Source organism: Rousettus aegyptiacus, unplaced genomic scaffold, assembly GCF_014176215.1.
Source record: "Rousettus aegyptiacus isolate mRouAeg1 unplaced genomic scaffold, mRouAeg1.p scaffold_m13_p_16, whole genome shotgun sequence".
Taxonomy (NCBI): Eukaryota; Metazoa; Chordata; class Mammalia; order Chiroptera; family Pteropodidae; genus Rousettus; species Rousettus aegyptiacus.
This window is the reverse complement of record NW_023416291.1, coordinates 39,921,119-39,937,361: the sequence shown is the minus strand read 5'-3', so window position 1 is coordinate 39,937,361 and position 16,243 is coordinate 39,921,119. Positions and strand designations below refer to the sequence as shown.

General features: G+C 55.2%; 1 protein-coding gene across 1 annotated transcript in view; it reads left to right on the top strand.

The window, feature by feature from the left end:
- Positions 1-8,103: 8,103 nt before the first annotated feature.
- NOTCH3 (notch receptor 3) overlaps positions 8,104-16,243 on the top strand; it is a 29,804-nt gene continuing 21,664 nt past the window's right edge. Inside the window, exons 1-7 of the mRNA XM_016157683.2 lie at positions 8,104-8,269; positions 10,830-10,908; positions 14,149-14,291; positions 14,371-14,709; positions 14,802-14,924; positions 15,016-15,249; positions 16,046-16,201. Coding sequence (XP_016013169.2) covers positions 8,158-8,269; positions 10,830-10,908; positions 14,149-14,291; positions 14,371-14,709; positions 14,802-14,924; positions 15,016-15,249; positions 16,046-16,201 — 1,186 coding nt within the window. The 5' untranslated portion in view covers positions 8,104-8,157. The remainder of the gene's footprint in view (positions 8,270-10,829; positions 10,909-14,148; positions 14,292-14,370; positions 14,710-14,801; positions 14,925-15,015; positions 15,250-16,045; positions 16,202-16,243) is intronic.

Here is a 16,243-nt window from a genome sequence, read left to right as displayed (position 1 = left end):
CAGGCTGGGGCTGCGCGCAGCCTCAGCACGGGACGGTGACCAGTGCCAGAACACCCGGCCAGGGTGGGAGCAGTGTCCCTCTCGGAGCCCGGAGATGGGCGGGAGGAGACTGAGGAGGCGGGCGGGGGCGAAGATGCCTGCGGACAGGAGCAAGATGGTGGGTCTGACGAAGGTTGCCAGGGTGACGAGGGAAGGGCTGATGGTTGACCTGAACGGGTAGCGGTTGTCTGGGTGACCGGAGGGGCCCCGGCGAAGGCTGACTGGAGGCCTAGTAGAGTTGCCAGGGCGACGGGGTCCGCTGACGGTTACTAGGGAAACGAGAAGGCGCCATCTTCCGCCTCCGAGGTTGCAGGCGGGAGAAAGGCCGGGGCGGGGGGGGGGGGGGAAGCAATCGCGCTGATTGGGCAAAATTCTGGAGAGTGAGCCAATAGTGACTCGTGACTTGGCCGAAGCCCGCCTCTCTAAGCCTCAGCCAATCCAGACGCGTGTTTCTTCTGGCCGGGGGATCAGCGCGCGCATCTCTATGAGCGGGGGCGGGGGACCCACAGGGCTTTGAGAGGGGCGCCGGGGCAAAACCGCTCCCCAAGCTCCACCTCTCCCTTTCCCAGCTCTGAGCTCTCGCCTCCAGCCCACCTTCCGTCATTCTCTCATGTACTCATTCACTTATGCACTCATTCATCTGTTTCTGCCACCAGCTCTAAGCCGCTGGCGCCGCACCAGAGAGGGGGAGGAAAGGAGTCGGGCACAGACATTTCCAGCCCAGTGTGGTCAGGCCCAAGTGAATGAGGACTAGGGTGGTGCGCTTACCTGGGAAGAGAGGAAGAGAAAGCTGCCTGGAGGAGACGGCCTTGGAGCGGATCCCTGCAAGGATGTGCTCCCATGCACTGATGATTTAGCATTTCCGTGAGAACAGGAGGAAAGTTGGGGATGGGAGGACATGCGATTGCAAAGGGCTTTACACACCAGGCCAGGACTTTGCTCCCCAGCGTGCCGGGGGCTAGCAGGAGAGAGTCCAGGATAAATCTGTGTGTCTAGAATACTACTTGGGGGCTGGACTTCTGAGGCAGGGACCTAAAAGCATCCAATGGGTTAAAGACAAAGATGGCCCAGTGAGGAGCATCCGCGTGTGGTGAGGAGGAGGGGTCACTGACACTGGGAGAGAGGATGAAGTCCCCCCAGAACAGTGGAGAGCACAACTGGAGACTGAGTGCCCCCAACCTCTAAGGGACAGGCAGAGGAGAAAAGCCACAGAAGGAAGAGGAGAAGCAGGCAAGCATGGAGGAGGTGTCAAGGAGGGGGTACATAGCTCCTAGTGTCAAAAGGGACTGAGAGATTGGGAGGACCAAGCCATACAGATTATGAGGAAGGAAACCCTAGAGCGAGAACTGAGGACAGGGCATGAATGCTATGAGTGTATTCAAACAGGGATGCGGAGAGAACAGTGGTGACCCCAGTTAGGAGCATGGAGGAAAGTGGCATATTCAAATGAGGTGACTTGAGTCGAATTTGCTACAGGGACCATATACAATGGGCAGGATTTGGGGAAACCAACTGGGCGAGCACCCATGGAGAGCCATTATCTTTTGAGTCCCCCTGACTGAGCAAGAGGAAGGAAAGAGGTTTGTACAGCCCAGCAAGAGATGTGTGTAGACAGGGCCTTTGATCAAAGGACACAGTCCGCCGAGGTGACCCTACAGAGAGGGATGCAGGAGGATTAATATCCCATTTTCCTGGCTTCTTCGTCTGCCAGTGCCTCCTATTGGCCAAACACACCTGGAAATCAGAGGACAAGGCCGTTCATTGATACAGTCTGGAGAGGTCAGCCTCTCAGGGCATGGAGTGGACTGGAAAAGGGAGAGAATGAAGCTAGCAGTAGAGATATGAGGACAGAGAGGAGCTTGGGGGCTGAGTGGGGGATGTGAGATGAGCATTTGCTGTGAATTTCACTTTCTCACGGGAGACTTCAACCTACTGCCAAGGGAGGAGGAAATAAAAACCCCTGGCAGGGAATAGAGGGTGAGGGTTGGGGGCACTCCCCTTTCCTGAAGCAGGAGGAAAGGAGGGGAGGACAAGAGGACAAGTGCCACACTTTCAGGAAAGAAGACAAGTTTCAGAATCCAGGGAGGCCAGGACAGAAAATTAGGTGATATCAGAGCATCATAGTACAGAGATGAGCAGGAGATGGGGTCCTGAAGGAGGCCATGGCCATGGAAGGCCGGAGTGGTCTAAGCTCAGGGCCTATGAGGCCAAGACATCAACTGGATGCCCTACCCAATGGAGGATCCTCAGGCAGGGAAACCACAGTCCCCAAAAGGAGTGGGGAGTAGTCTATCTTCTTCCTCTGCCCGGATATGCAGAACTGGCAGATGTTCCATTCAAGCGAATTTCCTCCTCTCTACTCATGTTTCTTTTATGTTCAGCTCTTACATCCCCTCCTCCAGGAACCCCCAGGAAGTCCCAGCAGCCCCCAGCCTTACTCTGACCCAGCCCTGTTCTAATGGCATCTGCGTCCAGACAGGGGCATCTCAAGGGCTGGTGCTGGACACATACGGGTTTCAGCTTGTGGGTCCTGCTTTGCACCAAGAGGTACGGAGCATATTCATTAGTCACCCAACAATTTTTTCATGTGCTGTGTGTCAGGTTCAATGGTAGACATTGAGGATTCAACAGTGAGCAAGATAGATGTCCAGGGAACTCAGAATCTGATCTGGGAGCCAGGCAGGATCACATGGTGGGGCGGAAGTCAAGATGGAAGGGGTGGTGGGAGCCAAAGGCTAGAGGAGACCATGTGAAGCAGCAAGAAGCTACCTAAGAGAAGAGATGGCAGAGCTTCCAGAGTGATCTTTTATAACCTTTGTCAGGTCAGCGTCCAGTGGCATCCACTGTGCTTGAGACAGAATCCCTGGGACTTGGCCCCATCGGTTTCCCTGACCTCCCACCCCTTGTTCACTCTGCACCCAGCACCCTGGCCTCCTCGCTGTTCTTCTCATCCACCCACCCCTTCCACCTCTGGGCCTTTGCATATGCTATTTCCTCTGCCCGGAATACCCATCCTCTGGCTGTTTGCCTCGCCGGCTCCTTCTCCTTCAGGTCTCAGTTCTGATGTCTCCCCATCAGAGAGGCCGGTCCTGACCACGCCATCCCCACTCAACATGAAATTTCTCCTTCTCTCATGTCACCCTTGATGATTTTTATTTGTTCGAAGACTTATTTCTTGTCTGTTTCCCCTATCAGGGCAAGGAACTGGCTCTGCATTGGTCTCCTCTACCTATAATAGGGCCTAAGTAAATGTCAAAAGACTAAATATAAAAGAGCTGGAGGGTCATAGTGAGCTGTCAGGTGAAAGGAGCCTCCGGGTATGAGAAGGGAGCTTATAGCAGTGTGCAAACCCCGTGCAAACATGGGGAAGGCTGGAAGACAGAGAAGTGAGGCTGGCGAGGTGAGAGGGGTGTCACACTTGGCAGTGGAGAACCATGGAGGGTCTGAGCATGAAAAGGGCCTTGGGAGGCAGTGGCCAGGAGCCTGGGCTGGGTCCACAACCTACAGCCTCTGGAGTCCAGCCATCCCACTCTTGCCCAGTACCTACACCCAGCAGCCCTCACCCTTGCTGGTTCTGGTTGGGCTCCCATGGCCCACTGCTTGGGTGTCAGAGCCTGGCCACATCTTCTGTGCAGAGGGCAGGACTGCGGTCCTGGGAGGAGAAGCCAAGGGCACATTCTCAGGTTCCTGGTCAGTGGGCCTGGGCCCAGCAGCTGTATCTTGGCCTAGCCCCAGGTCTCGCATCCCTGGGGACTGAACTCATTGAGGAGAAATGTAGTCCCCAGCCAAGGAAGCCAGCAGCGGCAGGGAGGGGGCTGGTCAAGCCTCCCCTACCCCCACAACATTGGGAATTGTCCGGCTGCCTGACTCAAGGCCGTGGGAATGGTTGTTCTGACTATCCTTTCCCCCAGGGATCAGGACACCTTGAGTTGGTCCTGCCACAGTGGCTGGAGGACAGCAGTAGGACCCTGGAGCCAGGTCTCCACCTTCTGCTTGCTGACTGGGTCCCCTTGGAGTCATGGGGGCTTCAGAAAGGGACTGGCACACAGTGAGAACTCTGTAAATGTATCTTTCTTCTTTTTGTCCCTACTCCCCCCATTCCATCTTCAGCCTGTTTTCACCATTACTGTTCCCTCACTATTTCTGGCTGCCACAGACCAGGGGTGGCCATATCAGCAGAGTTGTAGCCTGTAGACTTCCTGCTTAGCAAAATGTGTGTCCGTCCATGGTTGCCCCTGAGACACAGAGCTCAGCATCTCCTAGAGCATCCATTCGAGCTGAAAATTCTTTCTTAGATGGGTCAGGGGAGATGTTATTTCCCCTCCTAAAACTCCCACCTTTGCCCCTGAGCCCCCAGATTATTTACTGGATCCCCAACCTCCCAGAATGGTACTGAAGAGAGTGATCTGGGCCCTGTGTAGTGGCTCTTCTGAGCTGGGCCTCTCAACTCCTTCAGACACTTCCTAAGTCATCAAACCCTCCAATGTCACCCCCCCCCCCCGTGCCCACCACATGCTGGTGATTTTGGGCCCTGGGGAGCTCCCAGTCTAGGGAGGAGACAGAGCAGTACACAGATACACCTGGTCCCTTGTGGCCAAGGCTGAGCTAAAGGGCAGGAGGGTGCTGGTAAAGACTGGGGCAGCAGAGGACCTCCGTCTGGTGGGGTGGGCAGAGAGGGCTTCTTAGAGCTAAAACCTTGAAGAATGAACAGGAGTTCAATGGGGACAGGAATGCAGAGAGGAAAGTCATTCTAGAAAGAGGCATCAGCACGGGCAAAGGGGTGAAACGTATGGGAAATAGCAGATCATGCCCTATAAGAAAATGAATTTGCAAAGAGAATGCATTTGCTGTGAGTTCCTGCTTGGAGAGGAAGCAAAAGGGTCCTTCTGTTCAGCTGGGTGTCCCATGTAGAGGGCAAAGGCCAGGAGAGTGAAAAGCCTGCTGGGTGAAGATGGAGTTTGGCTGGAGAGGGTCAGGCCTGAGTCCACGAGGCTGAGGGGCTTGGATTTCCTCCTCGGGTGATGGGCATGGGGAGCACTGAAGCTATGCCTGCTCCCTGGGCCTGTTGACTCAGCACACTCCTTATGAGTCAGACTGTGCCCCTTCTTATGCAACTTTTGTCTTTTTCTCTTCCAATCCTCTCCCCCTATTCCCACCCTCAAGCTCCATGTAGCCTGAAGTCACTCAGACCTGGGTTTCAATCTCAGATCTTCCTCTAGAAGCCTCCAGCAAGTCACCATAATATGGGCCACCCCTCCCCATGGGGCTGCATCCATACGGTGGATATATAGCTTCCCTCCCAGATGGGGGCTGCACTCACAAGATGGGAGTGGCAGAGTGTCCTCAGTTCCTATCCCCTGGGGCTGAGCTATCTGCTGGCCTCAGCAGGGCTGGGGATCATCTCTGATGAGGGGCCCTGATCAGTCATTCAACTTTCACCCTTGGCTTTTCATGCTTCTCCTTTCTGTCTAGTGATACTTCTCTGCTTCCTTCATCTCTTCCTCTTCCAGCATTTAAAAAATCATCCAAGATGTTAGTGTATGAATTCATAAGCAAAATGTGGTATAGTCATTCAATGGAATATTACTCAGCCATGAAAAGGACTGAAGTACTGACACATGCTACAACATTATGAACCTCAAAAACATCACACTGAATGAAAAAAGTCAGATACAAAAGCCTATGTGCTATAATTCCATTTTAAATGTCAAGAACAGGCAAATCCATAGAGACAGAAAGCAGCTTAGTGGTTGTCAGGGACTGGGGGAGGAGGATGGGGAGCAACTGCCAATGCAGTCAGGGTCCCTTTTAAAGGTGATAGAGGTAATGGTTGCACCAAATGCTACTGAACTGAACACTTTAAATGGTAAGTGGTTGATTTTATGTTATGTGAATTTTACTTCAATTAAAAAAATCATCAGAGGAAATCTAATAAATGCCAAATCAGTTAGTGAAAGTTTGATGGGTACCAGGATATACAAAGTCTCAAATTATCTCCCCATATGATGTTGATATTTACTTATTACAATGGGGGTGGGTGGAAAGAGAATGTTGCTTTTACTGTAAGGAAATTTGACCAACTTCGCTCAAGAGATCAAAGTTTAACATCGCCAGTGTTGGGAAGTGAGGGTAGGTGCCTCCCGAGTCTACGCACTGGGGAGGACCAGCATAGTCTCTGCCTTCCTGTCAAAGACACACAACCTGAACCTGGTCAGGTAAAAACAGCAAGCCAGCATTTTTTTTGTTTCCATGAAACAAGTGACCTTGACTCTCCAAAAAAAAAATGCCAACAACATGAAAGACACAGGAAGGCTGAGGAACAGATTCAGATTAAAGGACACCAAGAGATACGATGAAATGCAACACATGCTGGGGGATTAGATCCTGGACCAGCAAAGGAACATGCTATAGAAGATATTATTGGGGCAACAGAAAACTTTGGATATGGATTGAGGGTGAGAGTATCGTGTGTTTAGGTAAGGGAATGCCCTTGTTCTTAAGGAACACACAGCGATGTGTTGGGGGCAAAGGAACATCATGTCTTCAGCTTGTTATCTCTCTCTCTCTCTCTCTCTCTCTCTCTCTCTCTCTCTCTCACACACACACACACACACAGATATGTAATTATAAAGCAAATGTGGCAAAGTGTGGGTGAATCAGGACCAAGGGCATACAGAAATTGCATTATTGTGTATTTCAAAGTATTTTAAAAGAAAGTTTTAAAATTGCCCAAAGATTTCTGGGGGGCCTATACGACTGTCTCCTATCATGGCTCCTCTATGCTCAGCCCCAGTGTTTGGCTGCCCTGTGGGTGACTCCCAGGCTCCTCGGATTCAGCCCCTTACCCCTGACCCATTCCTTCTCCCTATAGCCTCATCACCAAGCCAAGTACCAGGGGGCCAGCCTGAGCTCTTTCTCCTCCTTCTCCTTTTCATGGCCAGCCTCTCCCCTGGCCTGCCCATTCTCCCTTCGGACTCTACCCTCTCCTGTGGGTGCAAGACTGTCCCTCTGCAGGAATGTCATCCTTTCAGTTCACCCAGGCTGAGCTCCGTTGGACGCTCCTCTGGGAAGCTCTCTCTGAGGGTGGAAGGTGCACCCCCAGTCCCTGGAACAAAGCCAGACACAGAGCTAGAGCTTTATACCTACTTGTTGAATTAATGAATGTGAAGAAATAAGTACCCCCACACACACACCAAGCAGAGCCCTCAGGAACCCCTCTTTGAGCTCTCGCAAGACTCCCTCTGCCTCTGGCCCAGCCCTGAGCCCCATAGGTGTCTGTGTCTGTTTTTTTTTTCCCCCCAAGAATGACGACTCCTTCTGGGGTAGGCTTGGGGCCTTTCAGGGGTCCCCATTCCCACAATGGGGACATTTTGGAAAAGGTAGTTGATCAAATTGAGTGGCAAAGCGGTGTGGGGTGTGGGGTGGGGTTGGGGGCTGGGGCGTTGGGGTGGACCTTGATGGTTCACACGGGTAGTGAGGAGGAAGTGGGGTACGAAGAAGTGTGTATGTGTGTTTTTGCTCGTATGCATGAGATTCCTAGAGTGTGTTTGAGATCAGAGGCTACGAATGGGGCCTCAGGCTCAAGGCCTGGCTGGGCCTGAGTTTCGGGTTTGCTACAGCTTCGAATTCTAAATCCCGGCTCTGTGCATGCCTCTGCATTTGTGCGTGGTGGCTGTGTGTTCGTGGTCCTCTCAGGACATGCCTAGCCTCGATTCGGGGTGCCTGGGGGAGGTTCGTGTTTATGTCCTGGCCCGATGTGTCCTGGGCTCTGGGCGTTTTGGGAGCTGGGATATTCACCAGGCTGCGTGTGTCTGCCACTGCAAGTTGGTCCCGCATCTTCCTGCGTGGCGGGCCTGAGTTTCTGAGGGTCCACGAGTCCCAGACAGTGTGGGTAGGTAGGTGGAGGGTGGATGGAAGGTGGGCAGGGACCCCGGGAGGCCGGGAGGGAGGCGGGGAGAGCAGGGCAGGCCCGGGGGCGGGGCGAACCGCCAGGGCTGGGGGCGGGGCGGCCCGGCTGCCTCACTTCGGCGAAGTTGGCCGCGCGGAGGCTGGCCCCGGACGCGCACGGAGCCCAGGGAAAGAGGGAGGAGGGAGGAGGGAGGGTCGCAGCCGGTCGCCATGGGGCCGGGGGCCCGGGGCCGCCACCGCCGCCTGATGTCGCCGCTGCCGCCACTGCCGTCTGTGCGGGCGCTGCCCTTATTGCTGCTGCTGGCAGGGCCAGGGGCTGCAGGTGAGGGGCCGGAATCTAGAGGGCTGGACGGACTGGGTGAGGGGAACGGGGAGGGGGTTGCGGGGGAGTGCAAGGACCTCGAGTCTGGTGCTGGGGGGAGGCCTGGAAGCCGAGGACCAAAGCAGGGGCAGGGGCTCAGGAGCCCGGGGCTGCTGCGTCCCATTCCTGGGGGACACACAGAATGAGAGGGGAGCAGAGCCCCAGATGCCCAAGGTATAGGGGCCCAGGAACGATCAGGGCTGGGGATGAAGGGACCCAAGAATCCGGGACTGAAGGCTCGAGGTGCTGGCATCAGGGACTCAAAATTGGGGGGTACCAATAATCTGGGGCTCGCTCCCAACCCACGCCCATCTGGAGTCCTGGGAAGGTCATGATTGGAGCCCAAATACCCCCAGGGCGGTGACCCTTCGTACAAAAGCCCCACCCCCCCCACCCACCCGGGGCTGGTCTGGCGGGGCGGGAGGCGGGGAGGGGGCGCGAAGTTCTCGGAGCTCTGAACTCGGAGGAAACTTCCCAGGCCGGAGCGCTGCAAGACCCGGAGTCGGAACAGGAGTCGGAGCCGCAGCAGCGCCCGCGCCCCTTCCCCAGCCCTGCGGTCCCGCTCCCTCCCCTGGCTGCCGGGACCAATTGGTCCCGGGACCCCGTTCTTGCCCTGGAAGGGGAGAGAAGGGGGGGCACGAGCCCACGTGCTCCTCTCGGGCTCCAGCGCCTGGGCCCCGCAGCCCGAGCCCCTCCCCAGCCGGCCAGGGCCCCCCGCCCCTCCCCCTCCCTCGCTTGGGACAATGGCTGCGCCGTCTAGACACCCCCTCCCTCCGGCCGGCCTCGCGCTTTCTTTGCCAGACAAAGCGGGACGGGCGACGGGGCCTGGGCGGGGGCTGCGGGGGCGCAGCCCCCCCAAAAGGAGGGTTGGCGGGCAGAGGAGGGACGCGGGCCCAGCAGCCTTGTCCAGGGGTACCGGGGCACCGGTGTGGGCCTGGGCGCTGGAAGGGTGGGGGTGCGGGAAGGACTGACCTCCCTAGCCTATGCCCCGGCCCCAGCTAGCAGGACCGGGCAGGAGCGGCCACCGCTGCGGGGCCAGCGAACATACACAGCCCTGGGTCACACATACCGAGATGTAGACGTGCACACATAGAGTACACCCGCTGATGCGCACACCCAGCTCACGCAACGACACACCCAGACGTACACAGCTCACACATTGACGCGCATCAGCCGAAGGTCTCGCACATGCTTCCTGCATTCACTCAGAAAGACAGAGATCCAAAGGCATGCCTACACCCAGCTCACATATGCAGGTAGGCATATCCAACCCCTACACAGACACACCTGTGCACATAGGTCCCACACATGAACACACGGCTGTACACCCACATGCAGAGTTCATATACATGGATGCACAGCAGACAGACCCAGCCTGCATATGTGGCACACACATCTATACACCCACGCACGTCAGGCACATGCACATGCGCCTGCACAGCCCAGAGCTCATCGAGGCCCACAGCTTGGGTCATGTGCGCCCCAGCGTGAGTTCACAAACACCCAGAGACCCCTGTCTGGGTGATAGTGTCTTGTCTCTGCTTGTCCCCCTAAGAAAGGAGACATATACCATGTTGGCCCATTCTCATGTCTAGCTCAACTCCTCCTGTCTCTCACTGTCTCTTTCTCTGTCTCTGTCCTTCTCTATCTCCTTCTCTCTGTGTCTGCCTGCTTCTAGCTTCCTTTTTTATGTCTGTCTCCATTTTTCTCCATCTCCCTCCATCTTTCAATCTGTCTCTTTGTGACACACACACATACACACACAGTGGCCCGTGACACACACACACACACACACACACACACACACACACAGTGGCCCCCCACCTGTCAGCACACGCAATTCTCCACTAGTTCACACCCAACCATGTCCCAGACCTGTCTGGCAGGACAGTTAGATTGTGCCACACCCCAGAGGGACACAGCCCTCAGGGATGGGGACGCTGGACAGGGCAGCACATGTCTTGTGCCAGCTGCCCCTCCCTTTACACACCCTATGCCTGCAACACCCAATGCTGGCTGCACCTGGGGTACATGCCCTGGCTTCTCTCCCCAGAGCCACCGCGTAGAGCTGCCCTCCCGGAGAAGATGCCCAACATCACTGGAAGGGAGACCCATGGCCCCAGGACTCCCTGCCCCTGCTCCTCCATTACCCCAGGATCTGGGCACACAGACCCAGCCAGACCTTTCTTTAACACTCAACACCTCACTTCTTGCCTCAGCACCCTCTATTCTGGCAGCCTCCTGAGCCCCCACATCTGGCACAAGTCAGTGCTTCCTCCTGCCCAACCCTACCTTGTGGTTCCCAGGGCTCAAGCTGGCAGGGACAGCTGCAACCCCAACAGCTGGGGCCGGGGGGGGGGGTGCGTGGGAACGGTAGATGCGGGGGCTCCCTGTACCCGCAGAGACACCCCCAGCTCTGTGCAGCTGTTGCCTGGGGGTGGGAAGGAGGGGGGTCTGTCACTCTAAGCTGGGGTTCCTGGGCTCTTGGCTGACCTGCCCACCTCCCTTTGCCCCCACACAGCCCCTCCTTGCCTGGATGGAAGCCCGTGTGCGAATGGAGGTCGCTGCACCCAGCTGCCCTCCCGGGAGGCTGCCTGCCTGTGAGTGCCTGGCTCTAAGCCATGAGTGGGCCCTGTGTGGGGAGGCGGTCTGTCTTCTCTCCCCGCCTCTGTCCACCATGGATGCCTCTACCACTACCTTCGTGTGTGTGGCTCGGGCAACCTCTTGTTCCCAGTCAGAATCAGCAGCGTTGAGACAAGGGGCTCTGGAGTCTGCCTGGCCAGGGTTCAAATCCCATGTCACATTGCTGACTGACTGGGACTTCAACTCTATAAGCCTTAGTGTCCTGGTCTGGAAAACAGGCCCTGTAACCCCAACTTCACAGGATTCTCAGCCGCCTGAGATCACATGTAAATCTCCTGATAGAGGTTATTAAAATTCAATCAACGAATCATCAGGGACCAATAGCAATGGCTTGGCAGTTGTGGGTACACCATCTGCACCCTCCTCATCTCAGGATTTTGTGGTGGGGACACAGAGGCCTGTAATACAGCTCTGCTCTGCTACCTTGGGTTAGTCATGTACCCTCTCTGAACCTCACTGCCTCTGTGAGATAGAGGTGCTTTCCTTGGCTTGTTACCACAAAGGGGCCGAAGAATTGGGTTGTTAGATAACACAAGGAAAGATGGAGGGCTGGGGGAAGCAGGACAGAGGCCGGGAGAGAGGTGAGCAGGGGCAGACGGAGCTCAGTTTGAATTCTGGGGTCTGGGTTACCTTGAACAAGTGCTTTGAGCTCTCTGAACTTCAGTTTTTTCATCTGGAAAATGAAGCAATAATAGTTCCTTCTTTAGGAGATTGATTATACAGATTTAAATAGTCCTTCATACAATGAACTCTGCGTAGTCCTCGGCATGCAGTAAGTGCTCAATAAATAGAGATTATTATTATAAATAACAACGGTAGAGACACAGGAAGTAGGTACCATAAGGGGGAACCTCTCAAGATTATGGGGAAATGCTTGGTTCCTTTTAGAATGTCAGTAATAGCAGTTCAGCTGGTAGCCATTAATTGATTCGTTCATGTATTCATTTATTTAACAATGTGGACTTTGGACGCGGGAGAGCCCCTTTGAAATTATACACGCACTTTGAGTGGAGCTCTATTCTAGCTCATATGGGGGGTGGGGATAGGCCTGGCTGAGTGGGCTCCTCGGGCTGGGCGTCTGCAATGGTGGAAGTGGGGGAAAGTGCGATCTGACCTGGAGCCATTCACCCGGGAGGCGGAGCCGCGGTGCCGGGCTCCTCCTTCACCGTGGAGCTCCGAGTCTGGAATATTGCCGACAGGTGAATGCGCCCGCGGCTGCCCCGCCCCTCGACAGGTGAATCACCGGTGCGCGCAGGCTCCCGGAGCCTGGATCTCCTGGAGTGGAGCGAGCTCAGTCCCCAGAGATGGGCCGTGGGAACTATTCCCCGCGCCCCCCTTCCAATCTCTTTCAAGGTCCCAAATATTCGTATCCTTTTAGGGATGGCCCAATTTGTCACTTCCCAATGGATCCCCCAAGTCTTCCCCCCCAAAGTAGGCTCTCAAGCCCTTGTCTATCTTCGAGTCATCGCCTCCCCCGCCAACTCCCCCCCCCCCCGCAAGTCGGTCTCCCCCGAAACCCAGGCCGTGGGGCGGGACGCGGGCGGAGGCTGGAACCGGCCTGACCGGTCGGCAGGGGAGCGGGGTGCAGAGCGTGAGAACCCGCCCAGGGCGCGGGGAGGGGGCTGCGCTGCCGCGCCCTACCGGGCGGTGGGACCCGCAGTCAGGGGAGCCTGGTGCAGCGCGCCCCCTCCCGGCGCACAGTAGTTGCGGCCGTTCTTGCCCTGCGGGCCTTTGGGGAGGGGCTGGGAGCTGGGCCCTACCTTCCTGACACTATCTGCTCCCCCGCCCGGCCTTGCCCTGACCTGTTTCGCTGGGGGCCGGGGTGAGGGGATTTTGTGGATGACGTTAAGGACTGAGTCAGCTGCTGGAGTTTAGCCCTCAGTGACTTGGACAAAAGAGGGAGGGACCAGCCCGAGGGGTGGGCAGTGTCAGGGGCGGGGCCTGGACCCTGTGCCCTCTCTAGGCCCCTCTGATCCAGCCAGTTTTTCCCTGGAGATTTCTAGTCTTAGGATCACCACCCTCCCAGTTCTCATATTTTCCTCACACTCCATCCAGCTTGCTCTGGTGAATTTGGGGCGGGGGCTGCGGGTCTCGCTCCAACAAAAAGGCATCAATACTGGTTCTACCTTCTACCCTCCGTGGAAACAAGGGGTATATGTGTCTCCAGAAAAGGAGTAGAGGACTTCTGGGGTCCTCCTGTCTATCCAGGTGAGAGTTGCCCATATGTGTGACCCAGCCTGCGGGTTGGTATCTGAGTATTTACCAGGCCAATATGTGGAATTGGTGTGTCCCTCTATGTGTGTATCTGTGTATGGATGTTATCGGGTCTGTCGGGGTGTGCCTGGGAGGTTGTCTTCTGGAGTCTGAACTTTTCAGTTGCTGTTCCCTCCGCCTGGAATACTTCCCCACACAGTCCCATGGCCCACTCCCTTCCTTCAGTCTGTGAAAATATATTTACCTTCCTCCCACTCTGTTCCCATTATCCTGTATCTTACTTTCCTGTGGCTGCTATAACAAATTACTCAAAACTGGGTGGTTTGAAACAACAGAAATTTACTCTCACAGTTCCGGAGGCCAGAAGTCTGCAGTCAAGGCGTTGGCAGCCACGTGCTCTATAGTGGCTTTAGGAGAGAGTCCTTCCTTCCCTCTTCTAGTAGCTCCAGGCGGTCCTTGGGTTGTGGGTGCAGCACTCCAATCTCTGCCTCCAACGGCCTCTTTCTCTCAAATCTTCCTCTACCTTTCTCTTAAAAAGGACTCCTGTCATTGGATTTAGGGCCTACCTGGAAAATCCAGGATGATCTCATCTTGATATCTGTCATTTAGTTATATCTGGAAAGACTCTTTGCAAGTAAGGTAACAGTCACATGTTCTGGAACATGGACATTTCTTTTCTGGAGCTAACATTCTATACTATACCCTTCATGGCCCTCATGGCCCTCACCACTCCCCGCTAGCATGTTGTTAATTCATGATTTGTTTATCTTCTCTTGGCCCACTCTGGCTGTGAGCATCAAGAGGGTGGGACCACTTTTATTGTGTTTGCTGTTGCACTCCTATAGCTAAGAATGTAGTAAGTGCTCAGTGAATACTTGCATGAATAAATGAGTGTGTTAATTGCTGTTTGCTCGTTAGCCTGTCTTGTGTGTATCTCTATGTCTGGAGCTTTCCTGCCCCCATTGAACTGTCTCTGCCCACAGGTGCCTACCAGGCTGGGTGGGTGAACGGTGCCATTTGGAAGATCCCTGCCATTCGGGCCCCTGTGCTGGCCGAGGTGTCTGCCAGAGCTCGGTGGTAGCGGGCACTGCCCGGTTCTCCTGCCGCTGTCCCCGTGGGTTCCGAGGTAAGGGAGGATTAAGCGGGGAGCCTGAGGCCGCCGTGGGTGTGCTCTGCCCAAGCTTACCCTCTCCCGGTCCCCCCAGGCCCTGACTGCTCCCTGCCGGATCCCTGCCTCAGCAGTCCCTGTGCCCATGGTGCCCGCTGCTCAGTGGGGCCAGATGGCCGCTACATCTGCTCCTGCCCACCTGGCTACCAGGGCCGCAGCTGCCGAAGTGATGTGGATGAGTGCCGAGTGGGCGGGCCCTGCCGTCATGGTGGCACCTGCCTCAACACGCCTGGTTCCTTTCGCTGCCAGTGCCCAGCTGGCTACACAGGGCCACTGTGTGAGAACGCTGCAGTGCCCTGTGCTCCCTCACCATGCCGTAACGGGGGTACCTGTAGACAGAATGGTGACCTCACCTATGACTGTGCCTGCCTTCCGGGTGAGGGAACTGTTCTCAGGGGAGGCAGCAGGAGTGGGGGAGCAGCTGGCCAGCCTGGCAGTGACCATCCTTGCCTCTTCTTCCCACACTAGGGTTCGAGGGCCAGAACTGTGAAGTGAATGTGGATGACTGTCCAGGGCACCGATGTCTAAATGGGGGGACATGTGTGGATGGCGTCAACACCTACAACTGCCAGTGCCCTCCCGAGTGGACAGGTGGGCACTGGGGCTGAAGGGAGCTGAATGGCAGACCTTGGGTGGGCATGCACAGTCGGCATGTCTGGACTGGTGCATCTCTGTGCCGCAGGCCAATTCTGCACAGAGGATGTGGATGAGTGTCAGCTGCAGCCCAACGCTTGCCACAATGGGGGCACCTGCTTTAACACACTGGGTGGCCACAGCTGTGTGTGCGTCAATGGCTGGACTGGTGAGAGCTGCAGTCAGAACATCGATGACTGTGCTACGGCTGTATGCTTCCATGGGGCCACCTGCCATGACCGCGTGGCCTCCTTTTACTGTGCCTGCCCCATGGGCAAGACTGGTGAGTAGCTGTTTCCCCTGTAGGCAGCAAGGGAGCCATTAATGGTTCTTGAGCTGGGACAAGGATGGTGTCTGACTTGAGTGTTTGAGTGATTATCCTGGAAGCCAGATTTGAGAGTAAAGGGTCAGCCTGGAAGAGGCCTAGGAGGAGGGTGGCATATAGTCCAGGGCAAAAGCCATGGGAATAGACAGCTATACTGTGAGAAAGAGAGGGGACCTTTGGAAATGGCAAAGGTCAGAGAAGGTGTATGGGTGGGGACTTGGAAATGGAGGGAAGGGTGTGTCAGGCTGAGGGTACTGCAGAAGCAAAGGCTCGAGGTAAGATCCTTTTATAATCAGAAAAAAAGGCAACAGATTTAAAAACAATATGTGAGTCTACGGCCATGCCACCCTGGACACGCCCAATCCCTTCTGATCTCAGAAGCTAAGCAGGGTCAAGCTTGGTTAGTACTTGGATGGGAGACCACCTAGGTGCTGCAGGTGTAAAAAATAAAATAAATAAATAGATAAATAAATAAATAAATAAATATACTAAAAACAATAAGTGAATGTTTCCAATTCATTTTCAAATGATTCAGAAAAAAAGATAAATCTTATAATAGTTGAATCTAGGTGGTGGGTGTACAGATCAACTTTTCTATATGTTTGAAATTTTTCATAATTAAAGGCTGGGGAAAAAATAGCTACTAAATACACTCTGGGTTAATAAAAACACAACACAAACACTCTGTGTGGCTGTGGGAACTTTGGACAGAGCTGGAGGGCCTGCTCTTGACTTCTGCCTGTACCCCTTCCAGGGCTTCTGTGTCATCTGGATGATGCCTGTGTCAGCAATCCCTGTCATGAGGATGCTATCTGCGACACGAACCCGGTGAATGGCCGGGCCATCTGTACCTGTCCACCAGGCTTCACAGGCGGCGCATGTGACCAGGATGTGGATGAGTGCTCCATTGGTGAGGAGGCATTTTCTGAGTTGGGAAGGTGGGGACACATTG